The following is a 27,494-nucleotide window of genomic DNA, read 5'->3' as shown; positions in this document are numbered from 1 at the left end:
ACCCACACCGAAACATTCAGCCAAGCAATGTGGTTTATCATATAACATTTCACAAAACAAACTGTTTTAAAACCAGCGTTATCCAGTCAGTTTTATTACCAACATGCAACAAGTGCAGCAACAACCGTGTTTTCTGACACGAGTTTCTATTTAGATGAAGTTAGTTTGTGACGCAGTATTTTAAATCAGGCCTACATGTTTAATCTATATCTAAGCTACATCTATAATAACATCAATAATAACAATAATAATAATATCTCCTGCTTTCTCCTTAACACAAGTGGATCTCTGAGTCTCTCGAGCGGCTGTTGTTGTGTCAGTGAGGGGAGAGCAGCAGCTCCACTCCGCCTCCTCCACAGACTGATGGAGGCAGGAAAAGCTGCCTTTAGTCATCAGGAAGTGGATCCACAGTAATCCACAGAATTCAACTGCTCACCGTCAACTAACTCTGCTGCTGCTCTCAGTCCCGGACTCTGATCACACACTAACAGGAAATTGGATTTGAGATGACTCGTGTTTTAGTTCAATATATTGTTATTTGAGTATTATATTGTTCCCTGCTACTTCTGAGTTTTGTTCTCCATGCTCTTATGGTCTTGGTTCCCTTTTGTGTCTTGTTTGTCCTCATCTTATCTTTGTGTCTTGTTGTCAGTCTCCTGTGGACGTCAGCCTTTCCTCCATGTGTTCTTACCTACCTACATGGTTTGTCTGCCTCTATAGTTCATCTTGTTTCCTCAGTCAGTCATGTCTCTATGTTTGTTTACCTTTCTATCAATGTCAAGTTCATATATCTGTGTGTTACTCACTTCCTCTTTTGACAACCACTTGTCTTGTGTGTGTCTGTTCTGTTCTGTTCTGCTGTATTCCCCAAGTGTACCAAGTCCCCCCCCCCCCATATAAGGTCTGCGTCTCCCTCTGTGTTTTGTTTCGTCCTCCTTTATGGTGTGAGAGTGTCCATCCATCTGTTTGCAAGTTAGTTTTTGACAAGCACTGCCTCGCCTTGTTATTATTAAGGTTTTGTTTGTTCTACCTTTTACCAGCCAATAAAACTTTGATTTTGGGTTTACTTTCATCTGTGAGTCCTGCATCCTGGGTCCACTCTCTGCCTGCCACACATCCACAATCCACGACAGAGGGTTTCTGCCTTGGCGTGTGTTTTTCTACCTCCAAACACCCTTTGGGGGTGTTTGTGTTTTTTGTTTTGTTTTGTCCCACAAAGCATTTGGAAAATTGTTTATAAAATAACACAAGCACAGACATGTTAAATAAAATTTTGTAACTTCCCACGTATTGAATAAATGTTGACTTATTTTCAGCAGATTTGATTTGAAGTTTACTAGGAACCTTTCTTCCTCCTGTGAGCCTGATTGTCTTCATCTGAGCTCTCCATGATTGCTCAGCTTTTCACTGGCCACTCCCTTAGCCTGCTGGCTCTTCACCAGCCTTAGAGGTCCAACTCTCCAGCTCCCCAGTGTGCTCCTCAACAGCTTAGTTTTTGGTGGAGATGTGGACTGAGAATATAGAGCCTGCCACCACTGGGCCCCAAGCTATCTCTTCCAGGTGAAAGTGGGGCTCGTGTTGTCGGTTTTACACACTGCAGCTAGAGCCTGTGTCTGGGCCTGCATAACGTTTTGTCTTTTGGTTGGGTCCCAGAAACCTCTTCTTGTGTTCCTGAGCCAGCTGACTCACAGACTGCCAGTTGTAGACCTGTGCTTGCTTTCCAAGATACTGTTGCTCTGCCCAGGGTCCCCTAAGAGACTATCAGCCACTGGGTGTCTCCACCAAGACTGAGGACCCTGCTCTTACGGTGAGATTGTGTATATTGCTGAACAGCCCCACACACAAGCTTTCTGCCCTCTCAGACTCACTTCCATCACCCTCCAGATGGTTTCAGTTGCCTGCATCACCAGAAGTGTTCCACCACTGCTGTCTTGACTGGCCACCTCCTCAGTAAACGGGGCACTCCATTACTGGCCTCTGGTCCCCTGAACAGGTCTGCCGCTGGCTCCCTCCTCTTTCTCCCAGGGAGTCCCATCTCCTCAGCCAATGCTGTTCCCATACCAAGTCCCCTGAATTGCTTCACTCTGTTGCTGGCCTCTCTCTCCTGGTCTTGCACCATTGTTGGACACTCCCCTGTCTCTTCATTTGTGGACTCTTGTCCTCCCTATTGTTTTCCTATTATTCTTTTTTCTGATTGACCTGTTTGTTCAGCTGCTTGCTGATACTGAGAAGGTTTCTGTTTCTCTGTGTTTGATGAGCTCTGACTTCTGTGTATCTAGCAAATACTTTGCCTCTCGCCCTATTGTAGCATGGATAGATGGATGAAAATACTGTAATTAGTCCTGTATGTAATAAGATGGAGCTGAGCTTTGTCACATTTTCACAATTCAACATCTTCCCATCCTCAGTAGTGTGTACTGCTGACTGAAATTCACGTATCTACAAACAAGTATGAAACTCCAAGCTTACTGTACCTCTTACTGAAAAACAGAGCTACTATCAGGAGTCAGAGCTCAAGCTTAATGACAAAAGAGACAGGGAGGAGAGGAGGCAGATTTTCACAGTAAGAGGAAGTAAAAAGACAAAAAGGAAAATAGAAGCATTCCTTTTTAAAGCAAGAGTCAAGTTCATTGAACAACATGTGAACAATGAACGTGATAAACAGAAGTCATCTTTACTGCAGCTCATGATTCAGAAACAACAAACACTCCATCAAACACAGAGTAAAAGTGTCTCCAACGGAAGCAGAAAAAATGTCCCTTTAATGAAAACAAATCACATGAACGAGGAGCTTCACTCACAGCTTTTCCTTCATCTTAATGCAGCTTTTTACTGTCTGTGTACAAACTGATCTTAGAGTCTTACTTCAAACTGGAATTAACTGCAGCTTCTTGTCTTTGCATATCTGTGCGCGCGCAGGCCACACCTTCATGTCTTCACTCAAAATATGCTGTCTGACTGCTCAGACGGAGTTTAAGGCGAAGGAAAGTTTACATGCTGACTTGTAAAGACATAAAACCTTTGTCTATTTCTGTCACAGCCCAGCTCCAAAGTCTGTGACAAAGGAGGTAGAGCACACAGTCTGTAGATGATGCTCACAGTTTTAATGAAGCCAAGAAACCACAAAGTAATGTGTGTCTGTCAGCAAATCACTGTGCAGAGTCTGAATGAGTGTATGAATGGGACTAAACACCAACGCCAACAAGGAGCTGATTCAGCCAGGCAGAGGTAGTGGGAGTGAAAGGATGCCTGTGCTGGTACAATACTGATATTTTATTTTGAAAAGACTAGCAGGAAACAGAAATACACTGCTGTGTGTTTGACTTTAATGGAGAGACGACAGTTTTCTTCCGAATAAAAAAAGTAAAGAAATCAATGAAACATCAGCTGTTCATCAAATTGTCTGATTCAATCAATAATCTATAATCATGTGGATTTGTCTTCAAACACAAGAGTGATCAAAGTTTGTCCTGAAATAAGAGCTGAACATCAGGTCCAAACATCACAGAGACAAACAGTCAAACTGTTAAAGGAGGAAACAACGCAAACTTACAGTTTCTTCAAACACGCACACCAACAACAAGCTCCACACCTGGACACTAAACACGGACACACAGGTGGGCGGCTTCCTGGAAGGAGGCGGGACTCCACCTGGAGCAGGACAGGTGGGAGGAGGAGATTTTAGATTAGATTAATTTCTGAATTAATCTAGGAGTGTTGATCCTGAATACAGCACACAGAGGGACTTTCGCCTCTTCAGTTTTCTGCATGACTTCAGTCTCTTTTATTTTCAAATAAACTTTACTGAGACCATGAACAGTACAACAGGCTACATAAAGATGATTGAGATCTGGAATTTAGAGGATTTAGAAAAAAAGGTTCTCAGAGCTGCTGTAGAAACACTGATCAAAGTCTTTTTAAGTCAAAGTCCTTATTTTAAACTGCTATTAACTACATGTACTCACATGGGAAACTACTGGGTGATATTAACATTGAAATGCAGCTTAGAGCTTAGAACATTTGACCAATACCACACAGTTTTTAATAGTTCAGCTATTTAGCCAAACTATATTTATGTTACAGTTTTACAGTGACCATGAGCTTAAAGTGCATTTTCTCAGCTTTTTTTAAATTCAAACAGCCCAGTTGTGCAGAAATATTAGATCATAGCAGCACTGTTACATACAATGAAACCTCCAGAATTGTAAAAATACAGAGATATACATGTTTGTCCATACTGTCAGCATTATCACGCAGTGGATAAAGAACGTTCAGCACAACTGGATCCAACCATCTGAGTCACTCCGCCATTCAAACAGAGCTTGCATTCGTATTTTTTAACATTCATTAGAAACAATGGATCTATTCTGAATTAAGTAATTGCAAGATCATAAGAGGTGAAAAAACAAAATATAATCCCCAAATCAATTGTTTGCTGCATTTCTTTCATTTTTACAGTAACTGTTGTTCTGTTTCAACAAAAATATATCTGTCCTATGAAAAAAGGACAGAACTCAATTCAGTTTAATTCCCCAAATTTTAATAAAGAAAAACTTACAAAAAATCTACATGTTAACAAATGTTATTTTACACTGAAATACACAGACTGAATAACATCTGTAATTTGGCCCAAATTATGTCTAATTTGTACAGATATAAGTGTCTTTTATTGGTGAGTCTTACTATTCAAATAGATGCCATAACATTATTCTACAAGTCAATGCTTTTACATCCCTACAATGTCATTTTTAAAAGTAAAAATATTTTCTAAATATAATTCCCCTTAAGAAAAAATGCAAAACTTTATTGTGATGTCTATTAAAATTAAAATTGATTACTGATGTGCATATCATTTCTAAATAGTTTGAGTGATTAACCAAACACATTAAGTCAAATATAGCAACTTTTGTTTCGTCTAAAGCTGGGCAGACACTGTGCGATTTTTTCAGTCTCAGCTTCTGCTCGAACTGTAAGATTGACTCGCAGGGGTTAGAAGTTCATAGGTCCCGATGCAGGTCTCACACTATACCGCCCGATGCTCTGATCGACCCGAGTGCTCACACTGTGCGTCCATAACATGAAGCTTATAACAGAAATTCTGTCGCTCGCTCTCTCTGTCTTTCACTCACACAGACACGCCACCACCATCAACTTTGCTAAATTACTAATGAAAAACATTGATCAGCTGTGATTGAGCAGCGATGTCCATCCAATTATTTTCACGGTTGTTGTGGTGATGATTTTGTGAGGACACATCGAAAAGGCTCGGATGAGCCATAGTCCTACAAGTTGTGCCTCCATCTCTTGTGTCCAGATCACACGCCGCACTGCCGTGCTGCGCCGTCTTTTCACTTTCGTTTCTGTTTTTGCGCGTGCGCAGTGTGAGATGCTGCGGTGACACGCTCATGACAGCCGACAGGATTTCAAACAGGTTTAATTTTTTATGACCAAGCGATTGATGATCGGGAGGTGGTCGTGAGGTGTTAATCGCTTCTCGCTACCCCACGTATACTACACGATGCACGACGCACGATGAAGGCGAAACTCGGGCCGATCACCAAAACGGTCGCACGACTGAAAAATCGGCTCAAAATGAGTCAAAAATCGCCCAGTGTCTGCCCAGCATAATCCAGTCAGTCACACTTGAAATGCAAACCCTGCTCCACGGTCCTGTCTCTGCTTTGGAGTGAATAGGCTGCTGGAACAGAGCCAACAGTTTATGACGCAGTCGTTTTAAGCCAGTGAGTGAGTAAGGTCAGTGATCTAAATATAAGCTATAACGATATAAAATAATAATAAGTTGACTATCTCCCGCTGTCTCTGTGAATATAAAAAGCGGAGCTCAGACTCTCTCCATTAGCTGTTGCTCGTTTGGTGTGTCCCTGTTAGCCAGGAAAACGTTACACGCTGACTTTAATGGAGAGAACAGAAATAAAAACACAGTTTGTTGTGTGAAGAAACCAAACGTGAGCTGAACAAACAGTAAAGTTCCTAAAGACAAACTGTTAAAGGAGGAAACAAAGCAAACTTACAGTTTCTTCAAACACACACACCAACAACAAGCTCCACGAATTTCAGGAAAGACGAATCTTGGAAAGAAGGAGAAACACCCAAAGAGGCGTTTGAGGACACTCAGGTCCATCGAAACCCTATATGCTGCGTTCAGGTGAACCTCGGAAACTCCCAAATCTCTGACAGGTTGTGATTTTTTTCTGTTGGTTTTCCTGTTTGAAACACAAACATCTGTCATCACTTTGTTGTTCTTTTTCCTGCAGCGGTTGAATATTTCAGCAGTAAACTGACGTTTCTTCAAGCTCATTTCAACATGTTGAAGTCATGAATGAAAGTGCAGTTTAAGGAGGGTCATGTGACATGTTCAGTATTGTCACACATGTCTAGATTGTCCCTGATATCATAGCTGCTCAAACACTGATGATTATATTTGAAGCATTATTACTGATGGCAGCAAAGTTTGAATGGAGCTCTCTGTCTGTGCTGATTTGTCGCCCTCTGGAGGTGAAAATGCAAACTGCATCATGTCACTGTAACCACCACAGAGACAGGAAGTGTTTTTAAATGACTGAAACACTGAAATGATGCTAACGGCTGTCGTTGGGCTCACTGACAGCAGTGCTGATGCGTTCATGTCAAACACTGGCTCAGGTCAGACTCCATCCTTCTCCAGCGTGAAGCTGCCCTCAGACCCACAGCAGTTCTGACTTTTGACCTCCTAACCCTAACAATTTTAGTCTCTTTGCCTCTTTAATGCAAATCCATCTAAACTGTAGCAGAGCAAAAGACGCTGTAAGCTGTTCTATGACTGATGTTCATACCAGAGTTTCTGTTTCCAGCTCATACGTGTTAAACGCTGCTGTTGTGCTACATTTGTCATTTCCTGCTTTCACTGCCATCCATGTCAAAGCGCTGAAGTCATCACTTTAATGCAGTAAAAAGGAGCTGTAAGTCTGACATTTATTTACTGTCATCACAAACACACACAGCTGGATTAGCACCCAGACAAAGGGCTGAAAAGCTGAAAATCAGCAGCCTCTTTGCTGTCTTCACTGCTGATTCAGCCTTCCCGTTACTCTGGGGGTAACCTGGTGAAGACGTTTTGTGCTGGAAATCCCACAGTCGACTAAATCTCAGAAACTCACCGGACGTATACTGTGGTCCATTATCTGAAACAACAATGTCCGGGATGCCCTGTCTGGCAAAGTGAGCCTTCAGCTTTCTATTCACTGTGCTGGACTTAGTTTCCGGGAGATAGTCAATTTCCCAGAAGTTTGAATAGTAGTCCACTGTGATAAGGTAGTCCTTGTTGTCAAACATGAACAGGTCTGAGCCCACCTTAGCCCATGGTCTAGTCGGGATCTCAGGTGAGACCAAAGTCTCTTTCTGCTGTCTGTAGTCAACTGACCTGCAGATGTCACACTTAGTCATATAAGTCTTAATTTGTTCGTTCATGCCTAACCAATACACACACTCTCTGGCTCTCCTTAGACAACCTTCTACACCTAGGTGTGTCGAGTGTAGTCTAGTTATGATCTCCTGTCTCATGGTAGTCGGGACAACAACACGTTCACCTCTAAACACAAGTCCATCCTGACTACTCAGTTCATCCTGGAATGAGAAGTATGGTCTGATGTCACCGTCAGTGTCTCTTTTGTCTGTCGGCCAACCTCTGTGAATTGTATCTATGAGGATCTGTAGTGCTTTGTCCTCTTGTGTAGCAGTCCTTATGCTGTTTAGTCTGTCAGGTGAGATGGGTCTCCTCCTCTATGGAGCCCTGTGGTGAGCACTCTGGAAGATATGCCCTGCTCAACGTGTCTGCTAATAACATGTCTTTGCCTGGCACATACACCACATCTATGTCATATTTTTGAATGCGCATAAGCATCCTTTGCAACCGTTTGGGTGCACTCAACAGCGGTTTTCTTACAATGGTCTCTAAGGGTTTGTGATCACTGTGTATCACCACTTTACGACCATATGTGTACTGATGAAACTTCTCCATACTGAAAACTACAGCCAAAAGCTCCTTTTCGATCTGGGCATAACCTTGCTCTGTACGTGTAAGTGCTCTACTCACAAAAGCCACAGGCTTACCCTTCTGCATGAGTGCTGCACCTAACCCTTTGTCAGAAGCGTCACATTGTACTGTCAGCTCTTCCTCTGGGCAGTAGTATTTCAGGACTGGAGCCTCTGCTATAGTCTCTTTCAGTCTCTGGAATGCGTCTTCATGTCGAGTTGTCCAGTTCCACTCACTGTCTTTCTGTGCCAGCTGTCTCAGTATGTCACAGTTGTCAGACAGATGTGGGCAAAACTTTGCTAAGTAGTTCACCATACCTAACAGTCTCTGTACTGCCTTCACGTCTGTAGGTCTGGGCATTTGTTCTATAGAGCTAACCTTCTCTGGGTCTACTTTCAGACTGTTGCATGTCAGCTGATGTCCAATGTACGTAGTCTGCTTCTATTTAAGTTTAAATTTGTCTGCGTTTAACTTAATGTTTTTTCTGCCTGCAACGAGTCAAAAACTGTCTCAGCTTCTCGTCATGGTCACGTACTGCTCCAGCATCTGTGTCCCCCTGACCCGTGATCAGCACACCATCTGCAATGATGTAGATCCCTGCCAGACCATCCAAAGCTTGTGTGAGCTTCCTCTGGAACACTTCCGGAGCTGGACTTATCCCCATTGGCATCCTCAGCCATCTGTAGCGTCCAAACGGAGTCTAAAATGTTGTCAGGTAGCTCGACTCCTCCTCCAGTTTCACGTGCCAGAATCCACTCTTCACGTCGCAGACAGAGAACACTTTAGCCTTTGACAGATCTGGCAAAATGTCCTCAATGGTGGGCAATGGGAAGTGGCTCCGTAGTATGGGCTTTGTTTAAGGGTTTTGGATCTATGCACACCCTTAAGTCCCCACTCTGCTTTTGGACCACAACCATCCCACTGATCCAGTCTGTGCTGCATTCTACTGGTGTAATGATCCCTCTGCGCTGAAGATCTTGAAGCTCCTTTTTTAACGGCTTTATCATTGCAATAAAAAGCTGAACAGAGTCCAGAGTGTGGGGAACCAATGAGAGCAAATACAGAGAGAAGTGAGAGCAGAGCAGCCAATCAGACGGGTTCAGGGCTGAGGAGGCGGAGCTGCAGACTAAGGAAGAGCAGAGTGGACTCTACATGAGAGACTGCAGATGATAAACGTTGACAATAATTCATTGATGAACATGTGTTTATGTGAGGTCAGATTATAAATGTCCTCAGTCAGCTGTTCAGTCTGTGTTTAGATCTTATGTTAGCGCAAACATTATTGTATGTTACCCACAATTCATGTGAAACTTTCACAGTGGAATCACTCACATCCATGTGTTAGCTGTTGTACTGCTGGACCATTTCTAATGTGCATTTAACTGTATGATCTCTAATCAGTGATCCAGTTCATTGATTTAACTCATCAAAACCCCCAAAATGGACTTGAAATACTCGATTTGTGACATTTGAAGTCAAATGTGAAGAAATGAACATCATAGTTTCTTCAAGAAATGATTTCTCTGTCATTGCTGCTGCTGCTACATACATACAAATATCAAAGTTGAGTTTGGTAATTGTTCTGTAGTGATTCTATGATATTTCAAAATCATATTCAGTAAGTATCCCATGAGTCCATCTTCAGTCTGATTTACCCAGGCTGGCACTTGGAGTACACTGGCATGTGGCCCCTTGTGCCAGCATTAGTGCTTTCCTCCTTTCTGCTGTTCACAAATCACACTTTGACTATAACCATTAAAACAACAGTAAGTAAATGTAGCAACAGAGCTACGATACTTTAAATGTTTTCCAAGTTTCATGATTCATGTGAGGATGTTGCATAAGAAAAGCATGATGTATAAAGCATAAGTGTTTCTGACCAGTTGCTGATGTTCCTTCATTTTTCCCTGATGAAATCTATCAAATACTGTCCAACAGACTGATGGCACAGCAGTGCAGAGGCTGCTGAACCTGCCTCTGAAGCCTCTGGTTTAAAATAGTTAAAAGAAATAATCCAGCTATACTTGTCAGTATTTCAACTGCTGCACAGCAAATAACTTTATTATAAAATAAAGCAATTCTGTCTGATATTGGGCCGCCGTTGTGTTGCTTTGAATGTGTATTTTTTTGGGGTGACAAAAATGTTGTTTATTTCTTTAATAAATAGTTTTGACCAGTAAACTCTCCTTGTTTAAATATGCACCATGGTGTGGTCTTTCTTTGCTTGTGACTTCTTGATGTTGGTAAATACAATAATTGAAAAATACCACGTTACATATATATACATATGATAATGTACAACACATTATGGAGTATGCTTCTGCTGTGAGGTCCCGCCTCCATGTACTTATGCAGTTAATTGCTAGACGGGTATTTTTATAAATAATATTACATCAGGGAAATTTTCCTATACATATTTTTGACCTGGGGGTAGAATTGATTGTGAAATGGAAAAGGAAAATGCTTATGAACTTGCAAGTTAAAAACATGATGCATTTAAGGTAACCCTTTTTCATTTTTATTTAAGAAGAGAATTTGTTCCACTGTGCGATGGCTGAACCTGTTCCTTTTCGTGGACATCATTTCTCCTGCCTCAAACAAAATCCCTCACATGGCCCAGAGGAGGCTGAAGTGCAGAGAAACTGGTAGAGATGCAGTTATACAGTCTACCTGGGCCCCACAAACTATCAGCTAAAGAGAATAAATAAATTCAATTGCTGCACATTTTGCAGACTAACAGTTTAAGATTATTTAAAACATAAAATATATATTTTTATAACATTAAATTTAAAGAGTCAAATAGAAGTCTTTCTAAAGTTATTTAATGATATTTATATTGTGAAAAGCAGATTTTTGACATTTTATCTTTTTCCCGTTTTCAGATATAATAAACACGCACAAAACAAAAGCAAACAACAAGAACACAAAGCTGGAAAACCCAAAATCAACTCAGAACACTCCCACACAACAGAACCTCCTCTATTCCTCGCTGGCTCCAAATCTCTCAGTGGAATGATCAGTGGTTTGCTATCTGTCACCATCAAAACACTCCACAAATCCCGCGAATGATTCGCTTCCTTATAATCCATGGAATCAGATACCGAAGCAGTTAGACTCTAAATGAAGCTTCAAACCTGCTCCTGTTTACCTCTGACAACAAGAACATTTAGCCAACAGTTTATTAACTTTGGTAAATTATGAACAGGCATCAGCGCGGTCACCTATACTGTCCTTTAGTGCTGCAGCAAGAGGAATCTGTTCAGTTAATCTGAAATCTCTTTCTCTCGCTAAAACAAACGTCAGCAGACTGAGTCAAAGACAGATAATTTAAACACCAGATATTCACCGGCGTCACTTCTTGATCCAGGAATAAAAGAGGACGTTGCACTTACTCAGCTTCTTCCCATGAACGTCTTCACTCTGCAGCTCTCTGCTGTCTGGACCAGGTCTGTGTAGAAACAGAGAAAATCCTCTGCTTCTTCTCCGTCATCAGTCCTCTGTGTCTGCAGGCTGTGTCACACTAAACGCTTCACACCAGCAAAGAGTCTGAAGCTCACAGGTCAAAGGTCAGCTGCTGCACCTTGTGTGATATTAATTTGATCAATAATTAACCTGCAGCAGGTTTCTGCTCCAACACTCTGAACAACCCTGAGAATAAATCAGATGATGTGGGTGTGTCTGCAAGCTTCAATAGTATTAAACACCTCACACCAGCAATGAGTCTGAAGCTCGCAGGTTAAAGGTCAAAGGTCAGCTGCCACACTGTATATAACATTTCAACAGTATACAGCCTGACTGTGGGCATCTCTGCAACCATAAACAGTTTAAACATTAAACACGGAACTATAAAAGAGTCTTAAGCTGCAGCTCACAGGTTAAAGCTCAGCTGCTGCACCCAGTTATGAGTTTAAATAAATCATCAATCATGATCTTTTCCCTCTCGGCACATTCACTTGGCCTTGGGGTGTTTTGACTGAGCTACACTGTATGTTTCAAATGTTGTAAATAAACTGGGAGTGATTTGGTTGTATTATTTGTTTGGTTTTTGGTTCTATATTTCCACGTAGATGAATCAAAAGACATTATTCTTACCTTTTCAAACTGTGACACCACGCCTATGCTTTTCTGCCTCTTCACAGATTAACAACATGCGTAGTTCATCTTTAATAGATACTGGATCTAATCAGTGAGCAGATATTTTATCACCTTATTTATAACTATACTAGAAAAAAATACAACTGTGTTGGTGATTCATGCAAACTTGCATATCAGCCTTTTAAGGTTTTGTTGTATTGAGAACAAAGAGGTTGTGTCAGGGCTGAAAACCCCGACTTGTTCTCCTTTGCAGGTCATCAAATGCACCACAGAAGTTTGTATTTGCACAAGTCTGTATATGTTTGATGGCTTTATTATTCTCTGTTCAAAGACAGTAAATGTGGAAAATGTCTCATGTAGTATCAGCTTCATTTAAAATGACTGCAAACATTTAGCGAACATGTGCTGCTGTTTGTCCTACATTTACAACACTGAATGAACCCTGAAAACGTGATGGCAGCTGGCAGATTGGAGTTCATATGAAATATAGGCTGTATGAAGACTGGAAAATATAGATGATAAAAATATGCAGCCAAACATTTGTGGACATGAGCCATGAGAAATGTCTGTCAGTCAGCTTGATAACTCCATCTACTGTGGGCTACATATACTGGGCTGGTAGCTCCATAGTGTTGGAAAGAAACTATTCAATGTGCAAATTTAAAATCATCGTCTCTTCTAACACAGGAGCCATGTTGAGTTTAGATCACAGCCGACCACCAGCAGTCTGAAATGGAAAGAAGCCCACTGACAGCCAGCAGGTCTAAACAGGAACGCACCCGTTTGTATGCAATGATGTGGCTGCAGCTGACACAGGATTGGTTCAAACTAAACATCAGACGCATTTCACAGAGTTCACAAATAAACTCACGTTTTTATCTTTGAAGATCATCATAAAGTAGAATTTATGGTCCAGTAGAAACAGCAGGAGGTTTGAGCCCTTCTGATGCAGCAGAAACAGGATTTGGAGGAAGATGTTAACAGATTAGAAAGAATTGTACACTGTGAATCAATGCAAGTCTTTCTAGATAGACAGATCTTTAATAATCCTCAGGTAGGTTCCTCTGGGACAGTCACAGATAGAGACTCCAATTCTGACGTCCTTTGAAAGCCTGACTTTGAATTTTCATCACTTGTCATGCACACAGATGTTAATTCTACATATTCCTGGTACTGAACTCTAAATCAATATGAAGAAAATGCTCCTACTAATCTGCATCTATGTTGATATCAAATCCTTTTCCAGCACATGGATAAATCTCTATAAATCTTTCAGTCTGATCAGAATGGGCTCAGTGTTGTTATTGCAGCTACCTGATGTTTGAAAAGCTAAATGTCCAAGTGCTCGTGTGTAGGATTGTGTTTCCTTCCTTTGTACAGTTCTTACAGGAAACATGTTTGAATGTTTCCTGTTCCCCTGATGCTTCTTCCTGTTGGATAAAGTTGGTTTGAATAACATGTTGTTATAGGTTTCAATGAACTTAAATGAACTCTAATCCACTCACAAAACTGTCTCATTTTATTGGAACGATCCACATTTGCATCCATTCACGGTACATTTGACATCTGGTCTGAACACGTTTGTACACATGATGAAAGGACAGATGGTGTTTGTGTGTCCTTCTTAAACTCAGTGTGAATGTTTCATCATGTAGAACTACTTAGAACAAAGTCTTTGGAACATTTGGAGAACATGTTTAGGAAAGTAACATCCTGGTAGAACATTTTCTTAAAGCAAAGCAGAGCTGCAACATGACTGTGAGGATTCAGAAGAATAAAGTCAGAATACTTTATTATTGTGAAGACTAAAGTGCACCTTAATGCTGCCGATGAACACACATGTTCTTTGTGAAAGCATGTGTGAGCACAGCTAACGTGCACCACACTGACCCCACTCGCCCCATTTCTTCATCCACTTCTTGCTCTTGTGCTTGAAATGAGACACAGCAAAAGTCAGAGGCTCTAAAATCCACACAAAGGGGGCTCGTTAGATCAGGATACTGGATATGATCCATAGAAAACATGGATAATACACCACTTTATTTGAAGACATCTGTAGCACTGCCTCAGTTCTGGATGTTTCCACAGACTCCTCTGTGCACCTAAAGAAAAGGTCAAAGGTCAGCAGCACATGTAGTTGGGACAATTCTTCATTTACAAACAACAGTCGCACAAACTATACAATTATTTTCCTCCAATGACGACTTTTCACTTGCAGAAATGGTCCTGTGTGATTTCCAGGCTGTGATATAAAAACTAGTTCCTAATGGCAGCGACTCACTCAGTAAACATGTGTTTCCTTCACCAACCTCACACACAGATCCAATAAGATCAGGAAGTGGGCAGTATAGTACAATATGTGTTATTTTGTGCTGCACTGCCCAAATTAAAGATCTGCTGAAGTGTTGGAAATGATTCAGATGTTTATTTTGGACGATACAGCAGAAGATCAGACATGAAAGTGGAGATAACACAGAAGACCTGCAGCAAAGGTCAGAGGTCAGACTGGGCCCCTGGATTCAACAATGAGCCAATGATCATTTTGTCAAGTAGTGACTAAAGCAGAGCCCTGACGTTCTGACATTTATCACACAGTCAGAACAAATGTCTGCTGATGACTTCATCTCATGAAACGACTGATAGATGTCAATTCATTGATCAGCTGAGCTGCTGATCTTCATCGTCACAGAAACATTCAGCTTGTTTCAATCAGTAAATAACTCCCACTACTCTCAGTTTGAACTGTTCCCACTCAAAATGCTGTCAGAACAATGATCATTGTAGAACTTCACAAACATCACGTGTTGTTTTCCACATGTAAGATCAGCAAACATACAGAAACTTCCTGTTGCCACACACAGCCTCTAAAATCTCTTCCACGCTTTCTGTCTGAAGTCCACTCTCTGTGTCGGATCCACAGGAAACAAGATCTTATTAACATGGTTTTCAATGTGTCTCCTTACAAAAAGTTCAACCAATGAACAAATGTGTGTATTTGTGGAGGCCGAACAAAAGCATGACACATTTCTCTGTTTCTATAAACTGGAGTCAAACACAAATATGAAGAGTTTCACTGACAGACTCCAAAATGCCCCCACAGTGAATCAAAGGGAAATCCTACAGTGTGGCCAGAGAATCTTAACCCTTTAAAGCCGGTCGGAGCGGGCATGCTCCGTTTTGCGTAACTATTTTTAAATCCGGGTAGAACTGCAACCACGTAAGCTAGCGCAATAAGGAGTTGTACTTACATCTTATGCCATCAGCTTGTCCTCGGTCACAGTTTCCTTCCACATATAGCTTTGCAAAAATTGCATAAAAACCACTTGCAGCAACAAAAACATAATATTCCTGAAACACGCTTTGTCGTTCAGATCAGCTGTTCATAACACTTCCTGTGTTGGAATAGATCGTCAGCGCAAACTATCGCATGTCCGCCATTACCTGCCCGAATCCGGAAGTGACATAATTTTTGCGGAAAATGTAGTTTTTTACCTTCAGGGCCTCATCAGCCTAAACTGGTGTTTTTAAAAGTTATGTTTGACTTTATGACTTTCTGTGTTGTTTCTGGGATGCTTAGAACTCAAATTGCACTGCTGGAAATAGTTTATTTTGATGCACATGCTGTTTTTTTTGCTTCACTGCTCTGTCCAATAAAGCTGAAAAAGGCCCCAAATCACAGAAATCTGCCTGCAGCCTCTGAAATGTCTTCTGTTTCCTTCCAGAGGCCGATGGCTTTTTCACCGTCATTTATGATGATGTCATGATTTTGATGAGACTGCTATGGTCGCCTCCCATGACCCCCAACCTCATCTACACTGAGATGCAGACATTTGAAAACATTCACAGTTCAGCACACAGCAGACAACTGAATAATAGTCCAACACAACAGTCTGTGTACAGACACACACTGAACTGACCTTTCATATAGTCAAAGGAGTCAATCAAACACAGCTGGTTGAGTCATTTCTTGTGTGAGTCTAAAGTGAATCTAGTATTTGAAAGTCCACTTCCTGTATTTGTTGTTGAAGACTTCTTCAGTTTCTTCTCAAGGACATCAGCTGCTCGTTTGGCAGCAGAGGCATATAAGAAGTTTCCTGAAAAACACTGAACAATGAGTTCACTGTGGCATATGACAGATTCAGCTTTCTATGTGCAAATGTGTCTGTGTCGACCTTTCAAATGCTGTTGAATCCAAAACATCAGCGGCTCCTCGGCTGCTCACTTCATGCACTTCTGTCTGTGTGACAGTCCAATGACATCACAGCTGTTTCCAGCCCCAGTGTCTCAGGACTGGACGCCTTTAAACATGTCGAGGATCAAACAGCGTCCAGCTAAACACACACGAAACTATCAAAGCTGACAATCATTCCAATAACATCTAATGGTTCATATATATAGACACAGGACTACAAGGAAATGGCTCTCAGCATCTGGCTGTGGGAACACATGAGTCCCTGTTTGTGTTCAGATTGTGTGCATGTTTTAGACGTGTGTCACATGTAGAAACACAACAATCCCACAATGACACACAGATGTGTTTGACACAGCTGTGCAGCTGTAAGTTGTTTCTAATGATTCATTGAAGCTCTTCTAACATTCTGGAGACGATCAGTACATGAATCTGTTCAACACGACAACAATTTGACTTCAATGTGAACGTTTGCCATTAAATAACCTTCTTCATCCAGCTGACAGCATCTTCATCCTATGATATTAACAGCTCCTCCTGTTGATGACAAACCTCTGACATGATCTGCTTGAGGAGCTTTTTCATGTGAAGCTTCTGCTGCTGTTCACTGTTCGTGTCAATATGGAGAAACATGAAAGACAAACACAGCACACACAGAGAAATGTAGACAGGATGTGCAGCCAGTGCAGTAAATGGTCTCAATATCAGCTCTTTAGAAAATGATCCTGATGAACATGAAACTAACATCCAATGAGAAACAGCTTCCTTGTTTCATGTCCAATAACGATAAATGCAGAGCTAATAAAGAGCTGTTCTATTGTCAAATGCTGAGATGATTATTAGACAGAACCCAGCGGCTCACCAAAAGCCTGCATTGAAAATCTATATGAAAGTAATCTATGCTCATATATGGCAAAATCCTTTAACTGTCACTGTGTTTTTCATCTGTGCTCTTGTTGGTTGGACAAGTTTCTAAATGACAAAGAGCTCAGTGGACTTTGCATCCATCACATCCTGTTAGATGTTTGTTTTTCCTTCACAGCTTTGTGATGAAGGCTGAAGAACAGAGATATGAACTATTGCCAACATGAATCCTGATGCATGACGTGGGCACAGACCCACCAAAGCAACACTCAGCTCACCTCATTCCAGGCGCTTGTCTGCTGGAGACCATGAGCCTTGTTAGTCACACATCAGCACCGTGGTAGGAAACAGCCTCCATCATTTCATTAGATCTGAATTTGGACTGTTTCCCTCTGGATGAACCAAGTCTGTCAAATCTATTGATCCAACACAAACAAACACATTGGCTCACAGTCAGACTGGCTTTGTATGGATGGTGTAACAGGGGGCTGGGAAAGGATGCTGAAAGCTGAATATAACACAGAACAATAACAGGACATATAATAATGCAGCAAACATGATCTTCAACAGGCACACTTCTGTTATTCATGATCACAAACACAAAGAACTTGTGCAGCCCTGACATCAGCCCTAATATATGAGTGTGTTTGCCCAAAGACTGAAACAGCATCAACATGACAGCTGTAAGAAATCTTCTCTCAGCCTTGTTTGGCAGAAGATCCCTGCAACAAAGATTGTAGCTGAAAGATGACGTGTGTAAAGTTTGCTCTGTGGGAGGGTTGAGGCTGTTTTTAGACCTTTGATAGTTTCCAACTGACAGACAGGAATAAAAACAACATCATTAAGATCAGATCATGGAGCTGTTTGCTGCCTTGTTTCTGTCTTCACATTACAAGACTTTAATACAATAAAGATGCTGACATGTATCTGTAGCAACAACATCATTGAATCTAGAACAACTGGAGCCAAACCAGTGGCTCTGCTGGGATCACTGGTGAGCCAACACTTCCTTGTTGATGCAGATTTCAGGGCTTCCTTTTGCTCCTCCGTTATAACTGTTCTCTCTCCTCAACACATGATGACACAAAGGAATCAGCAGTGACAAAGATGATGCTGAAGAGAAGCACACACTTCACACATATAACAGAGCAGTGCAGTTACACACACCTCTGCTCGACATCAGGCCTCAAACAAAGACACAAAACACTAACTTGACTCTAAACAGAAGAAACGAACAGCTGTTTCTGTTCTGTGCTTATTTATATTTGACACACATGCTTCTCTTTGTGCAAACACACATCGCACTATAAGGGTAACCTCGCACACAATGATTGGACAGCACAGTGATGATGCTGGGAGATCCTATACGCAGCAACACAGAAACACTGAGAACTTTAAACATTGATTATATTGAGATCAGCAGCCGACCCAGTCTAGATAAAGGCGAGCAGCTGGGACCGCTGCTGCACCAAAAACAGGTTTCAGTGTTTCCATGTGTGTGTGTGTGATGTCTTTACTTATACTGGTCAATAGACTTTAGTCAACACATCATTGAAAGGTGTTACACATGAAATAAAAACAGTTTTTCAAGTATCTTTATTCCTCTGAAGCAGCTGCATTATAACCAATCTGCTCCTTTGTGGCCATTTAAAACAGCCTTAAATAACTGTTGTTATATTTGTTGCAGCTTCTGCTCCTCTTGAAGAGACATTTTTGAATTTCAATGTGACTTTAACTGGATAAATATCGGATATATAAACGTCTGCAACAAACTGAATCCAGCTTCTACCTCACGTTAGGAATGTTTTTGTGGCTCAAGATGACCTGATATCTTTCATGATGGAGACATTTGACACATGTTTCACATATTATAGACCAACAAGTTATTCATAGCAGTTTAAATATGGGGAGTCACTTTTGGGCCCAGCAGATGAAACAGAGCCAATATTTACTTCTTTATTTAAGTGACGTGTGTCACAGATGTGACCTAGTAAAGTGTAACTGAACATTAGTAACGTTATTAACGCTCTCATGGTGTGCTTTGAAGATATTTCCAGGCTTCCATCATACAGATGATGCTCGTGGCAAAAGAATAACTTTCAGAAGCTGGTGATAGGTTTGTAGCTTGAACCTATTCGCTGGAACGTTGAAGACAATATAATTGGACAGCAAAGCAAGACATGAAATAGGCAAAGTTCTTTATGTTTCTCGTGCACGGGAGAGGAGAGAACCAGACAAACGCCGTTCCTTCGCTTGACCCCACTTGCTCTCGCAACTGCTATGCGCCCATCTCATTGTGAAGTGAACTGGAGTCTGTCTGTACTGGATCTGGATTCATAGTCGTCCTTCCAACAGAGACGCAGCGATCCGGCTCACCGATTGGAGAAAACGACGTACTAAGCCTGCTAGCAGGTGCAGGAGGGCCAATCTCAGCCACAGCTATGAAGCTGATAACTGCTAATAAAGCCCATTGATGGACTGATAACTGCTAATAAAGCCCATTGATGGACTGATAACTGCTAATAAAGCCCATTGATGGACTGATAACATGAATATTAAATGTCAGCTCCCTCCAAATTAAGAGCTTTTTTAAAAACTCAGACTGAGGTCTTATTTTGAAAGCCAGAGTTTGTTGAAGCTGTTTCCTGGAGCAGGACCCTGAACAATTAGAAAAAGCAGATTTAAAAACACTTCATCTGTGCTCATTAAACCGACATCATGCAGTTCATCTTCTCACCAGCAGAGGACCACAAATCACCATCAATGAAGAGTTCAAGGAGATTTTAGTGACATCAGAGCTGTACGTATTGATCTAATCAATATGGAAGTTCATGTTTCTTTAATTGGATCAGCTTTTAACAGCAGCTGTTTTTATAGAATAACAGAAACATGAGAGATGCTGAATGTCTTTTTTTATAAGATTTATTTTCTTTTCATTTCATTTTCATTTAAATTGGGAAACAGACAAAACAAACAAAAAACTTACATCCATGGCACAGAGCAAACATCTACAACTAACCACGACATGGCAGGCCATTGTGACCACAGAAGCACTCCCAGGTGCACACTCTTGTATCCATGCCTTTCAAGGATAACCTCAGACATCCGAAAACCAAACACACAAAGTAATAATAATAATAACAACAACAACAACAACAACAACAACAACAACAACAACATAATGACATTGGTAATTACAGAAAGAATTATGACAAGGAACCCCCCCCCCCCCCCCCCCAAAAAAAAAAAAAAAAAAAAAAAAAACCACCAACAAACAAACCAAGAGCTCAAAAAAGTGAGCAAAACAAAAAACAGAACACGTCATGAATCATGACATGAATCCTTCCCACCCCCACCCCCCCCATCCCTTTACCTCTGTATGGCTCTGAATATCTTTAATATTTGATATACTGAGTACTATTGGATGTCCACTTATTCAGCCATGATGGAAACATCCCATTAAGAAAGAGAAATGAAACATTTGGATTCATTTTAATGAGCCCCATGACTTGTTGAAAATGCAGAGGAGCTGGTTGTGAACTGAGCTTCAGAGAAACATACTGATATTCACTGTGAAGCTTTGAGTAGAAAAAGACAAAAAACAAACAAACATGTGGATTCTGGAATAATGGGAGCTTCCATCTTTAAGGACTGAAGAGGAAGAAGTTTACAAGGAATCATTTAGAACAGTTTCAAACATCAACTGATTGAATCCATGAATCTGAAAACATGTTTCTGAGTGAAAGAGAGACATGTACAGTCAGAGTGTTTATCTAACAGGAGGACACTCTTTACACTCAACTCAGCACAGAGACACTGAGGAACCAGGAGGATCAGACCATATTGAAAACCCAGGATAAAGAGTTTCAGTGAATGTGGTGTTGAAGGTGTGGAGGTGGATCAGAGTGTCAGAGGAGACTCTGTAGAAGGACAGAGTGCCAGCAGGACAGTCCACATACACTGCTACTCTGTTAGAGACAGAGGAGGGGATGGATTGTTTTTTACTATTGTGCCAGACAGAATGAGCACCATCATTGCAGCACCTCAGACTCCAGGACTGATCATTCCATCCAAACATACAGTCATCACTGTCTCCTTTCCTTCTGATTCTTCTGTAACTCACTGATATATAAACCTTTCCTCTCCACTCGACCTCCCAGTAACAGCGACCAGTCAGACCATTTCTACACAGCAGCTGAGGATGAGCATCAAATCTGTCTGGATGATCAGGATATGACTGAACCTCCGCACGTGTCACCTTCCTGTTGTTGTCAGACAGTTGGAGGTTTGTGTTCACTGTGTTTGTGTCGATTGTGAGTTGACAGGAATCTGATGAGAGAACAAACACAATCCAGCTGCAGTTATTGATCCATCATCTGTTCATTGATTGACACTTTGATGATGACTCCTGACATCAGAGATGTGAATGAGTGATGTGACAGTTTGAAGATGGTTGAATGTGTGCTGCTTTGTTTTCATGAATCACATTAAAAACACACTTACACTTCCTCAGACCTGGTGTCAACCATCGTTCTCCAGCAGGCTCCACCCTGAAAGGAGGAGGGGGGTCAGACCAGCACAGTCTCTTTCAGCATGCACACATGGACATTACATGGCTCTCATACACACACTGTTAGACACTGATAAAGGAACAGTCCAACATTTTCACAAATACACTTCAATCCATATGTGGATCAAACTGCTGATGATTTGCACTGATCCTGGATCTGTTGGTGCACCAGTGTGATGAATGAAATGTGACTGATTCAAACTGTCACATTCATTATCTATACATTCCTCTTCTGTTTAGCTGGAATTGACACCTCCCTGCCAGCTTTTTTTCTCCTATTGGTGTCAGTGTGGTTACTGTACATGATCTCTGACCTCTGAATGAGTGGAGCATTGTTTTCATGTGCGTTAATGCCACCTGAAACCTGTTTATGTTCTGATTTAACAGCAGATTTCTCCACATGCACACAGAGAAATTTCTGCCTCTGTCACATAAACAGTGGACCATATATTTGTTTTTGAATATTTCATGTTGAAACTATTAAGGGACCAGTGTATTTCCTCAGCAAAGACTCTGTATACTTTATATATTTTATTATTATTTTTTTACTATTTAATTTGTAAAAATGTGTATACACACACACACACACACACACACAGGAAAATATTTAGTATACACATCCAGAAATGCATACACTATTATATATTGTACATATATTTATTAGTTTCAGGTTGGCCATTCTTGTATTTTGCTCGTTTGTGTTGTTGTGTTTGCACATCTCTGTTGCTTGTGGGGCTCGCACACAAGAATTTCACTCGCATGTGCTGTGCCAGTGTGCCTGCACATGTGATGTGACAATAAAAGTGATTTGATTTGATCCTCATGTTAGTGCACTGAATCATTCTGCTGTAAGCTGACATCACTGAGTCACCTGTCAGTCTCCTTCTGTCCTCTGATAATCTGAAAGTTCATTTGTCAGAATCAGAAGATTACTTCCAATCTGAGTTATTGTCACATCACTGACAACTCAGTGAAGAGAAACTGGGAAATAGAAAATCATTCACGTTACAATATTTAATCTATTCCATCAAAATAAAACAAATATTAAGCGGTGACTGCTGTTTGCTAGCATACAATGTTGCATATAATCAAATGAACAACAGCAGCATCTCTGATTTTGGTAATACAAACTTAATTAAAGCTGCAAGCAGCGTTATGAGGGCCCTCGCACCCCCGGCATGTCGAGGCACGCTCAACACCTAAAACCAGCACGTCCGATCTGATGTCACATTGATGGAATTCATGCATTTACCCACCAGCTAACATTTCATCTCATTCAATCATGATTATAGTTGTCCCACTAGGTGGTGCTCTGACCATTACTGACAAATGGCATAACAAACATTTCCGAGCTCGAGTCTCATCACGCCTGCGACCTTTGGGAGAGATTGGACATTGTGTTTTTGAGTGACAGCAGATTACTGCTTTTTGGCGAGTGATTGAAACTCCACGTGGCGCCATGACCACCCCGTTTCCCTGAACGTAAAAAGCTTCGCAATTTAACATCACAAAGGTCTTTAGATTCCACACACTGGAGATCGGGTCAATCTGATGAAATCCCTTGGAGGAGTTCGTCAAAGAACGGTGCCTGAAAAGAGGGGAAAATGTCGCCATAATTACACATTAATTTTAAAATGGCTGACTTCCTGTTGGATTTGGGATATTGCTCCAAGAGACTTTTTTCTACATCTTAATATCTTCCATAAGCTTACCAGGTTTCAGACTCATAGATAAAACACAGAGCAGGGGCTGATGTTTTGAAATTTTGTAGGGAGCGCTGTGGAGCCATTTCACGCTATTCAATGAAAATGATCAAATAACAAGAAAGCTTTCATCACATTGGAGGCGTGGGCCAAATTTCAAGACTTTTTAAACTTTCCAAGCCCCTTAAAAGCGACTTCATCTTTCATGGTGAACCGTGTTGTCACTAGGTTGCGCCGTTCAGTTTAAAGTCACAATTTTCGCACTGAAGCATCACGAGGGACTCATGTTCACCACTTTTGAGGTGTCCACGATGAACCTGTGAAATCAGTACAACAAAGTGAAAGACATGACATTTCCTGTTGCCACTAGGTGGCGCTCTGCATATTCCTGACGATGGGCACATCAATCTGTTCAGGGCGGGTCTGACATCATGCCTGTAAAGTCTGGTACTGATCAGACTGGATTTCATTGAGTTATACTAATTTGTTTCTTCATGGCGAGACATGAAAGTTCGCCATGCTTCTGGGGTCACACCCTTACGCGAAAATTCACAGTTTTCACTGTAACCCAAGACCAACTGCTTAAGGCTTTCCTGGAGAAATTTGAGGCTGCAGATGTCACCCATCACAATACTGTACCCCAAAGTGTAAAACATGACATTTCCTGTTCCTACTAGGTGGCGCTCTCCCTGATGTCAAATATGGTAGTTGAAATATGTTCAGGGGTGGAGCCTTATCATATGTGTGCTCTTTGGACCAGATCAGACAATGTATGACAGAATGAGAAGCAATAAGATTTTCATGGCGAGTCATCAAACGGCTGCTTGCGCATGGCTGCTGATTAGACCTTGTGTGCAATCTACAGCTAAGCGTGGCCTGGTGCGCACTGCTCCGCCAGGTGAGCTGAATTAGAGCAATCAAGGCCTGGCGTGCCTAGTAGACCTTAAAATGCATGCAGCAGTCATTTGACCTGGGTATGACATACTGAGAGGACAGCAAACCAAGCACAATCCACTTTCCACTGTGAGGAAGACTTTGAGCTAGACGGGCTATCGGTAAGCTCTTGGAGTCATATTTGCTGCTTATATGTTGGTGAACTATGGAAGCTCAATTGTGGAAATGTATTTATGCTTTGGGAAATAGTTACTGCATTTAAGTTTAAAAAATTATATTGATATTAAAATGAATGTTTAAGTTTGAATAAATTGTTTATGTAGATAGTGTTTCCCACATATTTATTTTATTAATACTAAAAATAGTTAGCCAAATCCTTGGTTAAATCTTAAAACTAGTGTAAATATGTTTGGTTTAATTTAAGGAAAATAATTCTTTGTAAAAGAAAATCCCTGGTTAAAGTCTTTATTAAAATATTTGCAAACTCTAAAATGTATACTTTAAAAATGTAATTGTTATAAAAAGTGTAAAAATGCAAGGTAGACACACTTTGTATATTTAAGAAACAGTTTTTCATCTTCGTTGTTTGAAGTTACTCAGCTCTGTGATTAAAAACCAATGAATGTAAAACTAACTTAAACTGGGTTAAATGATAGTTTAGACAAAAGTATTTAGCTTTAGCTATGTTAAGTGGCTTTACTGAAGTGTATATATTTTTGTTATTTCATTTGTCTTCTGTATAATGCCTTTAGTTTATCTGAATGATTAATTAAGTGTTCTTTTTTTGTGTTGAAAGGTTTTTCACCTGCTATCTAACTAGCTGGTCAAAATAAAGTGAGTGAAACCCAAAGTCTGGTCTTTTTCAAGTGTGGGCACCTCACAGACAGAACACTTGACAATAATTAATTATAGTTCTTATTAAAGAAAAATCAGGCGTTCTGCATCAAATTTGATGCCACACAAATTATTTCTGTCCACTATGAGATAAAGGAGAACACCACAAGCCTGATACGTGCAGCCACTTTTGGCAGCACCTGTAACATTCATCAGTCGCCTCATCGTTCTGACACACACAAAACTATCGACTACACTACACACTAACTGTAGATTCCAAACATGCCAAACGTCACAAGTCTCTCATCTCAAAACTCTCTCTTTTCTGCTCTCTCGCCACTGTCACTCCCAAAACTTTCCCCTCTTTCTAAACAACCAAATGCTATGGTGCCATTTCATTTTTTGATTGGTCAACATGGTACATTTTTCCGTCAATAGGAAAGGGTGGGGTTTTTTTGATTTGTGTTTTTGCTCATTTGTAGAGTGGAGAGTGCTTTGGAGCGCTTTCCTTATAAAACGCCACATTTACCATTTCTGCCCGTGGTAAACAAATGTCTCAGGAAAAAACATCACTTTTTTTTTATCATAACTCTGGGTTTACGTAGCCTGTCAACACAATTTAAAAACTGCTATTGAAGTACCTTCTTGAGCTCTCAGCGAAGGCGGTCGCACTTTCTCCTCTCCTCCTCACCCTTATCTTCCCTGCTTCGCCTCTATGTCCTTGTCTTGTGTGAATTTACTTTCCCTGGAACAGTCTCTCACTGTCGTTCTCTAAACCTAAAAGAGAATTATGGATTTGATCAACTGGTCTCTGAATGCTATTGACACCCTTTTCTCAACGAGAAGTCGGGGCTCGGGAGAGCCTGAGTGCCCTGGAGGGACTTTCCCTGCCGGTTACACGATGGACGGGTGGCAGAACTGGAGGACCGTGTGTCTGGCGGGACTGTCGATCGAGGACGCTGAAGATATCTACCTATTTGGAACCATGATAACAGGGTTCATGCTGATCAGCGTTGGCTTACCCTGGTTTATCAGAGAAATAAGAAAGCGGAACCGGCTGTTCAAACCCCCCCAAGGGTGCCCGCTGGATTCGAAGCGACGGGACGAGGTGCGACCTCTCACAACGAACGTAATATGGTCAACACCTTGGAGACGCTTACAGCTGCTGTGAAGGCTCAAAACAACACCACTGAGCGTATGAGGGGAAACATCAGAGAGGGGCCTGCTCAAAATGAGACCCTTGAGCGACAGTTGGAAAACATCGCGGAACGGATCACTGCAGTTGTGAAGTCTCAGAATCAAAAGACTGACAACACCACAGAACAGAAGTTTGATACCATCATGGGGAGGTTCGCAGCTCTTCAACGGGAGATCGAGAGACCAGTCTCGGAGTGCTAGAATTCGAGCTGCTCACAAAGGAGAAATCAACAATATTCAACATTTGGACACCACGGCGCCAGCTGCAGGCCCAAGGCTGGAGCCCACCAAAACAACTCCCTGATAACGACTGTGTGATGACTATTCTTCCCGCCCCACGAAGGACACCTGGATTGGCTGGAGGACTGTTTACTTAGCCTGATAGGCCGAAGGACACTGTCTCAGCTAAACTATGGACACGCACACACACACACTTACACTGATAAGCACTCACTCATCCCCCCTCCCTTTCCAACGCCTTCGATGCTTGTGCCCTACCAGGGAAGATGGCGGTCGACTGGACCAGTGCAGACATGCTGCAGGACCGGATGCGCTGTCTACGCCGGCTCTCTCTTACCCTTTACCCGCCCCTGTTGCTTGTCTCGTGTTTCTATGGTGTATTGATAGTCATGTGCTTTTGTGCTGAGGTGTTTTTTCTGTTATCAAACTGTTCTCCCACTAGGAGCTCAGTCTGAGTGTTTTTTTTCTCCTCCTCTTACCTCATGTAGTGTATTTTCATTGTTTTTTTCCTATCAGCCTACCTTCTGACATGTCTGCCCAATGTGATGTTTGTGTAAAGTTGGTCAGAAGGTTCCTTTGTGAGTGCGCATGCGCCATTAGCGTGCTGCCTGCTGTAACCCCTAATTTCCCTCGGGATGAATAAAGTATTCTGATTCTGATATAGTCGAAGTCCACACTTTTAACATATAAAGGGAGACTCAGGTTGTCTTGGGTTGACATAACATCTTGTTTTTATGTCATCTGTATAGGAATTTCTTTTACTTGTGTATTAATCACATTATTTTACCGTATAATGCCTTGGTGCCACTGGATTTTAACATGTCTCACACTCATACAGTAAGACAAATGGTGGGGGTCTAGTAAGGAAGTTGGGGG

The 27,494-nt window shown here is 41.4% G+C and overlaps 4 protein-coding genes across 9 annotated transcripts in view; all 4 read right to left on the bottom strand.

Moving 5' to 3' along the window:
* LOC146673001 (uncharacterized) overlaps positions 1–6,070 on the bottom strand; it is a 33,957-nt gene extending 27,887 nt beyond the window's left edge. Inside the window, exons 1-2 of the mRNA XM_085401361.1 lie at positions 6,033–6,070; positions 3,554–3,651 (exon numbers count right to left, since the gene is read on the bottom strand). The gene's annotated coding sequence lies outside the window, so the exon portion shown is untranslated. The remainder of the gene's footprint in view (positions 1–3,553; positions 3,652–6,032) is intronic.
* LOC146673000 (NLR family CARD domain-containing protein 3-like) overlaps positions 1–6,074 on the bottom strand; it is a 235,930-nt gene extending 229,856 nt beyond the window's left edge. The window contains exon 1 of one of the 3 annotated variants that reach the window (XM_085401395.1): positions 6,033–6,074. The gene's annotated coding sequence lies outside the window, so the exon portion shown is untranslated. Of the gene's footprint in view, positions 1–3,553; positions 3,647–6,032 lie in introns of those variants that run through there. The other 2 variants (XM_085401396.1, XM_085401393.1) reach the window with 2 other exon arrangements.
* Positions 1–27,494, bottom strand: part of LOC146672997 (protein NLRC3-like) — a 151,130-nt gene that overhangs the window by 29,905 nt on the left and 93,731 nt on the right. The gene's annotated exons all lie outside the window — the stretch shown is intronic.
* The window catches only part of LOC146672998 (protein NLRC3-like), an 85,234-nt gene that overhangs the window by 27,985 nt on the left and 29,755 nt on the right, over positions 1–27,494 (bottom strand). The window contains exons 9-10 of one of the 3 annotated variants that reach the window (XM_085401425.1): positions 21,684–21,730; positions 20,969–21,509 (exon numbers count right to left, since the gene is read on the bottom strand). In XM_085401425.1, coding sequence (XP_085257551.1) covers positions 20,983–21,509; positions 21,684–21,730 — 574 coding nt within the window. In that variant the 3' untranslated portion in view covers positions 20,969–20,982. Of the gene's footprint in view, positions 1–20,968; positions 21,510–21,683; positions 22,299–27,494 lie in introns of those variants that run through there. The other 2 variants (XR_014910384.1, XR_014910385.1) reach the window with 2 other exon arrangements.

Source organism: Rhamphochromis longiceps, linkage group LG3, assembly GCF_057381845.1.
Source record: "Rhamphochromis longiceps isolate RC_006_pf linkage group LG3, R_longiceps_female_GT1.1, whole genome shotgun sequence".
NCBI classification, from domain to species: domain Eukaryota; kingdom Metazoa; phylum Chordata; class Actinopteri; order Cichliformes; family Cichlidae; genus Rhamphochromis; species Rhamphochromis longiceps.
The sequence above is the reverse complement of the archived record's forward strand: the minus strand, read 5'-3'. Positions and strand labels throughout refer to the sequence as shown.